Here is a 12,967-nt window from a genome sequence, read left to right as displayed (position 1 = left end):
GTTGAACGAGGCCGCCTGTCTGGGAGCTGTGATGGATGTTTACAACAAAGACAGTTTGGGTAGTAATTTAAATTCCTTAGTTTTCCCAAAATGAGTCAGGCTCACCTGTGGACGTGTCTAACACGTGCATGATTGTCTGAATGCTGCGTTTCTTGCCCTATCTGATTCCTCGGAGGTGTGATACTGATATCAGATAGTTTCAGTTAATTTCATAGAAACTCACATCAATTCAATTTTAGTAATTGTGTGCAATTTATGGAAATGTCTTCTTAATATTAGCGTCTTTCACAGTAACTTTCAGTCTATTGAAAGCTTACTATCAGTCAGTATCATTAGAGTTGCATGAACAGCCTGTTTTACGTCACCTGTGATACAACATCCTTCTGTAAAGGTTGGCCCTTACCACTGACGTAGGGTCCCAGAGGCATCTGACTGTAGTTGACCATGGGCTGTCCACCTGGTCCTCTGAATCCTCCACCAAAGCTGCTGCTGTACATCTGGGAGCAGCCAAACCCACCCTGACTGAAAGGCTGAGAGACAAGCATAAGAGATGTTACACCTTCACAAGACTCCGTGATGAGGGTGAGTGCTGTCTGTGGTTACAGCGACACAGCATGGACTCAGTCTTCTATACAGCATCTCGCAGGAGTGAGCAGCTCTGTCAGAGAAGAAAAGCAAGCGAACAAAAAAAACAACACAAACCAGAGCAAGTCAGATTTGCCGACTGTTTCCCTGGTTACGACAAGAGTTGGCATAGCAACCAAAAAAAGCGCAGTCTGAGTGCAAGACCAATCACACTGCTGGGCTGGAGTCTTGTATAACAGAGAATAAAAGTCGCACATTCAACTGTGATGAACAGGTGCAGGACAGATGAAAGTAATGAGACAACACAGCCTCTGTTCAGTCCTTTGGGAGCTCGGAGCTGAAAGTAAACAACTTAAGGGACTCTTTTTTTTTTATTACACCTGGGGAAATGCTTCCATGGGGGATAGCGAGGTTGAGCCTCCACAGGTATCTGAAGGAATATTCAGAATTATTCAGGTTGCTGAGTCATGACTACAGAACGCTTCAAAGTTTTTGGGCCACAGCCTTTTATTTCTTGAATTTACCCCGTCTGGCTGAACATTTTAGTGAGCCTTATTTCCTCACCAGCCTCCACTGCATAGAAATAACCAGCCAGGTCCAAACTATTAACCCGTTAACGCCGATTGTCGCAAATTCGCATCATACCGATTTAATCCACATGCTGGTTTGTGCATATTCAACACACACCTAGGAACCTTTGGCAAGCACTGGTTTCTCGTCGGACCGGTCATAGTGAAGGACAACTGTTGTAACTGCTGTTACAATCTAATGGCTGTAAGCCAATTTTGTGGCTGTTTTGATGAAATAAATGAATTTTGAATACATAAAAAAGATGTTTTGACTGCATTTAAGCATTGAAAAAGTGGACATATACTGTTTGTTTGAACCCTATTCTAGTTGGTGAACGTACCTGAATTTATATCTATTGCATGTGCTACAGAAAAATTAATAAACTCCTCTTAGTTTAGGATCAATTTGAAAGCAAAAACACAAAGAAATATTTTTTTAATATAATTCTAAATAAATTCAGGCGTCAAGGGCTTAAGGAAAGAAGCTCATAATTCGACAAAGACAGTGAAGAACATTCTCCATCTTATGGTGCCATCTCAAAGGCGCACTATGCAGGATTTGTCAGTTACTGTTTGCAAACCAGCATCCAACCTCTGAGGCTGAAAACACAGAAAATAAGAAAATACAGACAGAAGTTCTAGTGGGTCATTAGCGCTGATTGAGTTATTATTTCTGCATGAGTCTATATATTGTTATTCATGAAGTTTTCATTAAGCAAATCAAATAGAAGACTTGATTTTACTTCAGAGGAATTAATTACTTGTTAAGAGCGTTTTCTGAAGCCGCCCTGACCTTCTTGGCCACCGTGTCCCGTCTCACCTGCTGTGGCGGAGGCTCGCTCCCTCGGCTGGTGAGGCGGCTCAGGATGCTCCTCTCGGACATCTGCAGACGGGCCGACACCGGCGGGATCCTGGACAGCATGTTGGGCAGTCGAGTCACATCTGCTTTCATGTCGCTCAGAAGTTCCTCTAGCTGGTTCAACACTGTAAGAGCATGAGAACGCGCACACATACACACACACACACACACACAATCCATGTCAAAAAACGGGGGTTTTACTTGTTTTAACACTCGTTTAATGTGGACACGTCATTTAGTGAGTAAAAGATCAATGAGAAAAAAATGGTGAACAACTGCATGAAAAACAGCGCAAATAACCTCAAATCATTTAAGCTCATTCATTTTGTGATGCAGGGCCTGAAATTAAAAATTGTCAAGAACTAAAATGCCATAAAATATTTTACCAAGAGAAAAATCAATAGGGGTCACGGGCAGCAACATTTTCAAACGATCACATTTGAACAACAGTCTTGCGTCTTGGCCTCTTCCCAAACTTCCATCCCACTAATCACTGTGAGCATGTTGAGACGGTGAGTCAAATTAACGGAAAATGAAGCCACTGTGTCAAACAGGATCTGCCTGTTAGGGGCTCCACACTCAGCAGCGGTGTGGAAACGTCTTTTGCAATCCATTTCCTGTCTGGGCGGATGGATAAACCTGTTTCCAATTGAATTTATCTTGTTTTAAGGAATATCTACAAATAAGCGTCTGCATCTGGAAACAAGAGAGAGTGAGGCAGGTCAACTGCCTCAGGGTAAAAAGAATGAAACGTACACTGCAAAAAGCGACATCTAAGATTAAATATCTCAAATCAAGGCAAGATTACCAGGAAGTTTTTATGTTAGAGCATCTCACTCGTTTCAAGACGTCATAACTTTTAACTTATAAAGCTGTTTGATCAAAACTGTACAAAACTGCTTAGCTGAAGTCAGAATTTCTTTGTATCCAAAAAGAATGTACTTGTTTTTAGTCTGGCTGAACTACCTTTATGATAATTGTGGGTTCTTTGGGACTAGATGCTTTTACTTGTTTTGAAAAAGCATTGCATTGATTTCCAGTGGTGCAGCATCTGAAAGGACACCAACAGAAAAAAATATGTTTTCTGCAACCAGCAATAGTGAAACTTTGGTAATTCCAGGGGGATTTAGGGGCTTTCTAATTAAAATTTCCACTTTAATGAATGTTTCATGCACAACCTGATTTTACACATTCTCTCTCTCTCTCGCACACACACACACACACACACACACAGCACAAGCAAGCTGAGGACTGAAAATGTCTTCTGAAAAATTAATGTTAGTCATTTTCACTGTAAAAGTAATTTGTGCTGGATTAGTTTCCTGGTTTTCCAGCCTTTGGCAGGTGACGCAGAAATTCTGACAAATGTGACCGTTGCTATTTCCGAAACTGGCCCGCAGACCTTTGTGCAGCACGGCGTTGGCAGGCTTGTTGCCGGCCAGAGACTCTTTGGACAGGTGCTGGTGGGACTCTGCCAGACATTCCACCTCAGTGAAGCGAGTGTTGAGAGCCATGGCCGGGTGACTGGGGTCCTGGGTCATATTCAGGTAAGCTGCCCGCCTCAACTGCTCCTCAATCACCAGAGCCTGCTCCAACAACTGCACAGGAAGAGGGGGAGGAGAAGAGAGTGACGGGCAGAGGGAGATACAGCTTGAGAGACAGTTCGTGTCAATTTGTGTTCAGACATAACAAATCCTTTAATCCTTGAATTATTGCAGCTTTAAGTAGTAATTTTTAATTATAAAGACTCAGCTTGCCTTAAAGCGGCGAGCCAAGAACTTGTTCTTCATTTCTAGGTAGTTGCCCTTATGCATCTCAGTCTTGAAGGGCTCATTCAGAATAGCATAGCGTGGGTCATTCTGAATGTCTTGCCAGCGAGCATAACCATGTCTGAGATAGATTCCCGGTCAAGGAGAACAAATGGAGAGCAGAACCTCATAAAATTCTTCAAATAAAAACCGCAGATAGGTTTGTGGAAAGCGTAGTTATATATCGCTCCTCAGCTCCAGTTTGTAAATATCATTGCAGCTCCCCCTGGTCATAAGTAATTACATTACTTTTCCAGATGCTGAGCGTCTCGCTCCTACATCTGGGAAAGGATACGTTACGATGCCAGCCAGCAGCCAGTAGTCATGGCGACGGTGCCAGATGTCATGCATCTTTCCAGAAGACAGCGCCGCTCGCTCTTCAGTTTGCCAGAGGGTGTGCAACTCTGACGAGGAAAGTGCGAAGACAGACAGTTTTTACAAAGTGTTAGCACAAAGTGGTATTCAAGATGTTTCCAGCATATACAGAGAAGTGAGAGCACATTAACATCACAAACATGCTTCATGACGAAACAAAGCAATTTCATGGTGGCACCAGAAATAAACAACCTGTGGTGAAGCACAGGAGCACAAAGTTGAAGTGTGTTAAAGATGAAGAGGGGCTGGAGGGGACAGTTCTGCCGTGTCCTCGTTCCATTTCACTAGGTTTGAACAATCCAGAAGCACCCCATCGATTTCAGATACTTTTTCCCACTAATGTTGAATTTGAGTGTCTTTGTGAGCTGAGGACATTAAAACAGTTTTATTTAAATGTAGGGCTTCCAGCGGTGAGACAGAAAATGGACCCGTTTCATTCTGCCGTGACAGACCTGACAAATGTGTGTTCATTTGTTTCTAGATAACGCCGCAGCAGTCTTGTCTCTCTGCTTGAGAAAAGCCTCGTTCAAATGTACAAATGAAAACTGAGCTTCACACTGTTACAGACCAGCGTTACGGAAATGAGTCAGGAGCATTTCGTAACATATTTCTATGCTATGTTGGCGTTTTTGTCCTTTTTTTAGACCATAACAAATGTGTCCTGCTGACAAACACAATCTGTTAACTGGTTTCATATTATGATTCAGAATCAGGCTGCATATAAAAACTATGAAACTCTCCTGCTCTCCTATGAGGGAACTGTGCTCATAAAGTTTACATTTTGAGTACAGATTACTTATTTTAGACAATACAATAAAGTTATGCAGCTATATTCCTCCATCATGTGCACACTAAGTTAGTGACACTTCTTGTTCATTTAAGGTCAAAGCAAAGGCAGATTTATTCTCACCTGTAAAACCTCCATCAGCTATATTAAACATGAACTTGGCTTTGAATCCGTTTTTGTCCTCCTTCCTGCTCTCGTCCATCTCATCCAAAGTGTCCTTGTCTCCATTCAATCGACCGTCTAATGCATCCTCACTCTTCATATCATCTGCAACAGCATCATAGATGACAGAAGGATTTCTTAAAATAAATATCTATATAACGGACTCCCAAAAAAAAAATAAAAGCAAATATCGTACCATTTGTACTTGTTTAATTTGAGCATTCACAGCATGTATACCTGGCTTATTTTCCTTGTCTTCAGTTTTTGCCAGAGGAGAATCAGTATCTCCTTTTTCTGAAGACTTCTCTGTTTCTTTGCAGGGCTCCACTGTGGATAACAAAAAAACAGAAAAGAATCAATTAAACAACCTCACAGTAGAATAAAGTTTGCAGCACACGGATCATGCACCACTCACTTTTGGGCGAGGTTTGACTGGATGACAGCTCTGTCTGTTTCAAAGAGGAGTCTTTTGGGTTGGCAGATGGCTCTGTCTTTGTGGAGGGTGACTCAGTTCTGTCCCTCTCATCTCCTGTTTTCTCCTCTGAGCTGGCCTTGCTCTCCTCGCTGTCAGCTGCCTTCTCAGGTGCAGATGCTGGCTCTGCACCGGAGGTCTGCTGAGGGAGACGGGCATCGGGAGGAGAAAGAGGAAAGTTGGTCGAGGGCAGAGAGACAAGTTAAAAGGTGTCTAAGTTTGACAGAAGTGTCTTCTGAGGATGATGAGTGTGGTTAAAGTGTGATGAACCATGAGAGGATGGACGAGACAATAAAGGAGAACAGAATGAAAGCGATGGACGGTGGAAGAAAAAAGGACTCACTTCCTGCTCTGACAGCTTCTTGTTATCTTGCTCTGTGGTCTCCTTGTCATCAGCGGTACCCAAAAGAGACTCAGTCTTCTCTACAATCCAGAAAAAAACAACAACAACTCAAACTTTCCTTCCTATCAAAAACTTTTCCTGAGGATGAATTTAACCTTGCAGTCAGAGAAAAATAAAACATGATCACCAAGACACTTTGTTCTGACCTGAAGGGATGGGAGTGCCAGGCTGGGTAGCGACGGGGCTGGCTGGAACGGGGGTGTTGGGATCAGAAGACAAACTTTCGGTCAGCTTCTTCAGCTCCATCCCAATGGGAATCAGATCTGGAGAGCTCAGCTTTCCATTTACATGCTCAAACTCTTGCACCTACAAAAAAAAAGTAGAGGTGGCATACTAAATAAGTAGTAATTTCATTTGCTTGTATCCCATTGCACCAACTCCTCTTAAATTCCAACTAAGCACTTAAACATTAACTTAACTTAAATTAATACGATGCAAAGTGTCTACTTTGTGGACACATCACTAAATTTAAAACATATTGTGCCACACAACCCAGTTGTTATACAGACAGAAGTTGCAACTGAACTCCAGCCAGTAACTGTAGCTAACTGTATCAACTGTCAAAGCTAACATTAGCATGCTAATGTGTGACATGTTTAGAGTGAAGAGTAACAGAGCTAATATGGAGTATGGTCGACATATCTGACCTGACAACCAAATGCTGTTTAATAATGACGCAAACAGAGAGGATTTTAAATTACATTTAACAAAAAAGTACAAAATAGAGCTTGAATTCCAAAAACATTGTGCCAGTAATGTTAGCTAAATGACACGTGCTAGGTTAGTGTAACCTGATATCCCCCCCATACTAAATTAATACTACTGGATAACTGTGAAAAGTATTTCTCTGTGTTTTACAAAGAATTTGTAGGTAGGTCTAATAGTAATTCAGCCCCCTAAAATTGTATTTTTTTGGATATTACTCTGCAGCTTGTGATGCTACGATGACTTCCTGTTTACATAGTGGACTGCTTTTGATTGAACAGACGTTTCCTAGCAACCAATTTACACATTACTGAAGTCTTTGCTAGCTGAGACATGTCCGATGTTTTAATGGTAAACCCAGTTTGAAACTAGCAATAAATTGCTGAGAACTTCGGAGACCACTTCTGATGTGTACATGGCAAATCAAAGCTAACAACACATCTAAATTTGTGGATTGTGTGATGTGTCAGACAGGAAGGTGCCCAAAGTATACTTTTTCCTCCTGTCTGCATTTGCCTCTGCCTGAACAGTTTGACCTACTTTCTGTAATCTCACGGTGCTCGAGCAGAGGATTTGGTATGCTGTGTTAAAGACACCTTTGGTTGAATAACCTGTACCTTTTTCCTGACAAGGGACATGACTCCAATCCTGGTAAGAACATGCTGACGAGACAGTCCCTCGCGTGGGACTCCGTCAGCAAAGGTCTCTGCTCCATCTGCCCCCGGCTCACATAGATGCCTCATGAACAGAGACACATAGGCCCTGATGGAAAAAAAAAAAAAAAACACTTTGTGACAAGAGCCATTCCTCCGAGTTTGCCAGCACTGATACCATATTTTAACACAATATTTTAAATGCACTGGTAGCAGAAGATATCGTAGTTTTACAAAAAGGACGAGTTAGTTATTATACTATACTTGTAGTAATTGCAATAGTCACAGAAGCAATTGCAGTGGGGGTGGGATGGTATTAAGTAATATAAGAAAATAAAGAAGTATTCATAATAACAGCAAGATAACAGCAAGAACACAGTGTTAAGAGTAATGGCAGTAGTAATAGTAGATGAGGATTGATGATAGTAGCCGAACAATAATTGTAATAACAACATTAATAATAATCTTAGCGCAGCTAAGCAGTACAAATCCAGCTGCAGTGCTACTGGCAGCAGCAGTGGTAGTACAAGTTGTTGTATTTGTACTATTACCACTAATATTAATCACAGGAGCAACAGCAGTAGTAATTGTAGTTGGGGTGATAGCAGTAATTGAGAACAGGTGCTTTAATTTAGAAATAACAAACACAACTTGGAGCTATTTGCACTCCAAATATCTGTTTGTGTGATGTTCGGCTGCGGTGCTTTCTGACAGGAAGTCACCCTGAAATCCACTAGACCAACCTTTTGCAGACTCGATGTGAGCGTTCTGGAGCTTCGCCCTGGGCTAACCAATTAAATGTGAGGAGTGAATAACATAGCCCAGAGCTGCCTCTTAAATTGATGGCAGCCAGCCCCTGACTAAGAATTGCACTGTGTGAATGGAGAGTCGAATAACGCCGCTCATCACAGTATTAGTATAAAAAATTATATAAGGGCACTACCTGAACTCACGCTCACTCTTCCCTCTCAGGTCTCTAACCAGCCAATGGGAGTTGAAGGCATCCTGAGGAGGCATGCCCCAGCGCATGATGGCATTGAGGAATGCTTTCCTCTGGCGAGCGTTGAACCCCAGCACCTTGCAATAAGAAGAAACCGCTTTAGACGGAAAATGGTGTAAACATAAGTGAAAGAGAAGAGTCAAAAAGTCAGAACTGATCAGAAAAACAGGACAAACTCAGCAGCTTGTCCAGCTGGACAACATTCTGGTAGAACAATCTGTGGATACTGAGTTTATATACACTCACACATACATCAAAACAGTAATGCAGCACAATATGCCGCTTGCTGTCTGTTCTATATCGTAAATGTCATCATGTATTGATCCTGATTCTGCCCTTGCTTGCCTCATTCCACAGAGTAATGTGCAAGAGCACAGGGCCAGCTGCAGAATCAGACAGACAGAATGAAGAATTATCCTCTTGCAAACTAAGTCATGCGGCCAAAAATGTTACGAGTTGCTCCCAACAGGGTGCATAACTCCACTTTAAGATGCACTGGCTGTCCTGTGAAGGACCAACAACCTGCAATTCATACCTCAATGCTACCCCCAACTCGAGCCAGTAAGGGCGGCAGAGGTTTGTCTTTCTCACTCTTCAGCTGCCGACGAGAATGTCTGCGTCCACCTACAAAAAACAACATTAAATGCATCGTCAGGAAGACCTCGCTCCGGCGCCTAACCGTGAACCTTGATCAAGAATCATTTGTGTGAAGGAGTATCTCGTACCGGTCACACCTAAATGACTGCTTTAATGTTTTACCTTCAGGTCTCTCCTCGAAATCTTCGTCCTCGTCCTCGGACCCCACAGAGTACTCCGACTGATTGTCTGAAAGATCATCCTGCCATTCTGAGCCACACATCAAAGAGAAACAGTACATTGCATTCGCTTCTGTTGGTGGCCACCTGAGGGCGCCATGGCACTGCAGATTACTACAGACCACTACAGCTGGGCATGCACATATTGTACCACTTCTGTCCTCTGGAAGTGAGGTGAGAGTTGACTACTCTGCCAGACAATCACTTTAAACTTAGAGTGTACTCTAAGCTGTGATGGGCTTCGACATCTTTACGCTCTCATACTCAACTGCTGTTGAACTGCGACAATCAGGACCTCGAAGCCACTCTTAAAAGTACGAAACAGGTTATATGTCAGTCCATCAGACACAGAAACTGTTGAACTATTAGGAAGAAGTGCTTCCAAACCCACTGAGAAGACTATATAAATGCATGTGATACAAGAGAGCTTTAGGCCAGTATAACACACTCTGTGGCAGATTTAATGGAGGTCAACAGCTCCTGTTGAGACTTACAACCTAAGAGGATTTAATAAACATGGTGATTAATTTCTGTGCTGTTCTCGCCTGAACTGATACACCCAAATTATTCCGTGTTAAGATAATGTCACCTTGTTAACTCACTAATGAAGCCAAGCACGTGAAGCTCAGACAGCAGCTTGAGTAGCTCTCTTCGGTTATTGAATCAGCTGATGGGGCTGTTAGAGATATCCAGGGTTGGGTCAGATTACTTATGCCAGTTATTGACTGTAAAATACATGGAAATTCTTTGAATTAGTGACAAATGTAACATAATCTGAATCTTCTTTTGGATTAATTCAAAGTCAATCACTGAAAATATTGAATTTATAGATGTAATCTATTACTACCCAACTCTGCAGATGTCGAAGTCCATCACAATGTTTATGCTACAACAAGAGCTACTGACCTGCACTAAGCCAGCAGAGAGGGTGTTACACTGGTCTGTGCAATATTATGATAAACCAAACAGAAACATATCAACTCCATCAGCTGTTTTCTCATATTGTTACGCCAATGATCACATCAACAAACTGGCCACTAATTACTTAGATACAGTGTTATTTGGACACTGCAAATGTGTTTTCATTATGGCAGCAGATTGATGCAACAGATTTGAGCGACGTCTTTGAAGCCTCGAACGTGTCACTTTAAAATCCACAAACGAACTTCTGTCGTGGAGAAACTGGTCAAAATACACCCATCGAGCTCTGACGCTCGGCTCAGAAAAATCTCTGCAGCAGAACAAAGTGTTAATCTTTAAGATGATCTGTTTAGCGGTGATTGGTTCGATTATGTGTGTTTTCATAGTGGGTAACAGCTCCCAGAATGCCATTCACAACAACGTTTAGTATTGACTGTTGGAGGCTTGCAAACTGCTGGAAAATCATTTGGAGAAGACGAGAAACTGATCTATTGAATAAAGCCCGAACAGGGCGGTTTATTTTAGAAAATAATGTTTCTTCTTTCTTAGAAATATGCTTTGGGCTCGCCTGCCACCTGTCCACAAGCCAGCTGGTAAACTGATGGCTAACAAGCCAGAAAGCTCAGGCAACGATAGAACATGGCTGTTGCTTCTAAAGAAATAACTCTGCATGTAAATATTAAAGGTTAACACTTTAGACATGAGCTTTGGTAAAAGCATAAGACAAAGGCGGGCAGACCAGCACCACGCGTCTGTCGGCGGAGCCTACCTTGGTCCTCCTGGGTCGTGTCGTTGTAGTTGACCTGCTTTCGGATGCGCTTGCCTTTGCCGAGGTTGCGGGCCAGATCCTCCTGCTGCTGCTCGTAGTGGTGGCGAAGGAGTTTTTCCCAGTAGTCTGGATCCACGTTCTCCTCCTGCTTGATGATCTCCCGCTCCACCTCCTCCTGCACGCACAAAGGCAAATATATTGACTGGTGTTTCAGAGTAAATACGAAGTAAACCTCTGTCTGTCTGTGGCAGAGACAAAACTACGTGCATCCAAAAAGATATTGTCACCTTTTTTAAATCCTGGACTTAGTTGTGAACAGTTGAAGCTATAGCTGAAATCAGTGTCAAATGAGTCATCGTTAACTGAATGCTACAGTCTCATTCAACTATTTCACACAGATACATGATGATCAGTTTTTCTGAAAATGTACCAAACCAGTTTTACTTTGCATACATTGTGACTATGCTGACACTGTTACAATAACCCAAATCCTTGTCTTTCACTATATGCATGTAGTATTTCTCTGCATGCCTTTGTGTTGTTGATGCTGTCTTATATATTTTATTGTATAATTATGTTGTAGTGTGCCAACACCGAGTAACACCAAGCTACAAGGCTGATGTTCCCAGTGGAGCGATTGTGAATTAAAAGTACCCTTTGAGTTTTTTTTCCTTATGAACAAATAACTTTACACAACATGTGCGTCCCCAAGGCCTGACAAACATGTTGAAAGCATTCCCCGCATCATTAAACATTCAGCTTTCTTTAAACTTTTTTAAAAGGTTTACCAAATGCTGACTTTTTATTTCTCCAGTAATACCTTTTAAAATGTCCCGGCCCTTTAACACCAGGAAAAATATGTGTCACATTCGCAGAATACGATACAAGGACCTGCTCATCAAAATATTGCTTTCAGCATCACGAGGAAGCAAAACCCTGACACCGCCTCTTTGCAGTGATGCTGGTTTTAAATTGTGTTATCTTCTCTTTGAGGTTCTGCAGCAGAACCTGACACACACAGTCAAATCTCATGAGATCTCCAGTCTGCTGGACATCATACTGGTGGTCTCTTCTCCACTTCCACTTCTCCAACATGGCTTTATTCTCACCTCTCCGTCCTCTTCTTTCACCACATACTGAGCCACTTTGAAGGAGCTCAGGTACTCGTTCATGTTCTGAATCTCCGTGTCTTCGGTGGCGTCCTGGCTGCGGTCCAACAGCTTCGAGATGGCGTCGTCGTCGTAGTGAATCACGTTGCCCTCCTCGCCATCTTTGTTGTCACCTGGTGATGAGAAGCTCTTAGTTAAAGACTGATAGGAGGCCTTTCCCAGCAGGCAGAACATGTTGGCCCACGTTTAAAGCTTTAACTGATGAAAAAAAAAAGGATTTAACCTAAAAAGAGAACTTTTGAACGACCCACGATCACAAGTATTCACCCGCATTTGGGATTTTTGTCAGTTTTTAAACCCTTCAGTGGCTTTTCTGAGATCAGCAGCCTCCACTTGTCTCCACTTTGAGTTGTACTTTTGATGAATTATGGATCCACATAGGAATTTTTTAGAAGAGGCCACCAGTACTCCCACCTATTCCAACACGAACAGAGCGAGAGGAAACACCCCATCCGTGCATTTGAAAGTAACAGAATAAGCCTTATTATAAAGAAGCAAAAGAAACAACGAAACATCCAAATGTCTCGACCGAGGTCTCATTTGTTTGTTAGCATCAAACAACAGTGATGTCTAATAAAGATGCAGCAGTCTAGCTAGCTAAATCTGGCGCATATACATACCCATGGTTCGCGCCGCTTCCATTTCATCCTTGAAAAGCTCCTCAGTGCCAAACTTGAGGATATCGTCCAGTTCTTGTTTGGACATGGAGCCAGTTTTGGAGCCCAGGCCGGGCCGCACCACCAGGTGGGTCAGCATCATTTTCCTCTTTGCCACCTGAGTGATCCGCTCCTCCACTGAGCCCCGCGTCACGAAACGATAGATCATCACCTTCTTATTCTGGCCTATACGGTGGGCTCTGCTAAAAGCCTGGGAGAGAGGAGAGTTAGAGGGGACGACACAGACTTACAGCTGAAG

The 12,967-nt window shown here is 42.6% G+C and overlaps 1 protein-coding gene across 2 annotated transcripts in view; it reads right to left on the bottom strand.

Annotated features, from left to right (window-relative positions):
• Positions 1-12,967, bottom strand: part of chd5 (chromodomain helicase DNA binding protein 5) — a 40,312-nt gene that overhangs the window by 3,123 nt on the left and 24,222 nt on the right. Inside the window, exons 23-40 of one of the 2 annotated variants that reach the window (XM_041945304.1) lie at positions 12,673-12,919; positions 11,993-12,165; positions 10,884-11,058; positions 9,138-9,224; positions 8,914-9,002; positions 8,322-8,455; positions 7,343-7,487; positions 6,167-6,326; positions 5,961-6,040; positions 5,561-5,756; positions 5,385-5,472; positions 5,107-5,261; positions 4,117-4,225; positions 3,771-3,903; positions 3,416-3,611; positions 1,975-2,138; positions 378-530; positions 106-151 (exon numbers count right to left, since the gene is read on the bottom strand). In XM_041945304.1, coding sequence (XP_041801238.1) covers positions 106-151; positions 378-530; positions 1,975-2,138; positions 3,416-3,611; positions 3,771-3,903; positions 4,117-4,225; positions 5,107-5,261; positions 5,385-5,472; positions 5,561-5,756; positions 5,961-6,040; positions 6,167-6,326; positions 7,343-7,487; positions 8,322-8,455; positions 8,914-9,002; positions 9,138-9,224; positions 10,884-11,058; positions 11,993-12,165; positions 12,673-12,919 — 2,530 coding nt within the window. Of the gene's footprint in view, positions 1-105; positions 152-377; positions 531-1,974; positions 2,139-3,415; positions 3,612-3,770; positions 3,904-4,116; positions 4,226-5,106; positions 5,262-5,382; positions 5,473-5,560; positions 5,757-5,960; positions 6,041-6,166; positions 6,327-7,342; positions 7,488-8,321; positions 8,456-8,913; positions 9,003-9,137; positions 9,225-10,883; positions 11,059-11,992; positions 12,166-12,672; positions 12,920-12,967 lie in introns of both variants that reach the window. The other variant, XM_041945312.1, reaches the window with a different exon arrangement.

Source organism: Chelmon rostratus, chromosome 2, assembly GCF_017976325.1.
Source record: "Chelmon rostratus isolate fCheRos1 chromosome 2, fCheRos1.pri, whole genome shotgun sequence".
In the NCBI taxonomy this organism is placed as follows: domain Eukaryota; kingdom Metazoa; phylum Chordata; class Actinopteri; order Chaetodontiformes; family Chaetodontidae; genus Chelmon; species Chelmon rostratus.
The sequence above is the reverse complement of the archived record's forward strand: the minus strand, read 5'-3'. Positions and strand labels throughout refer to the sequence as shown.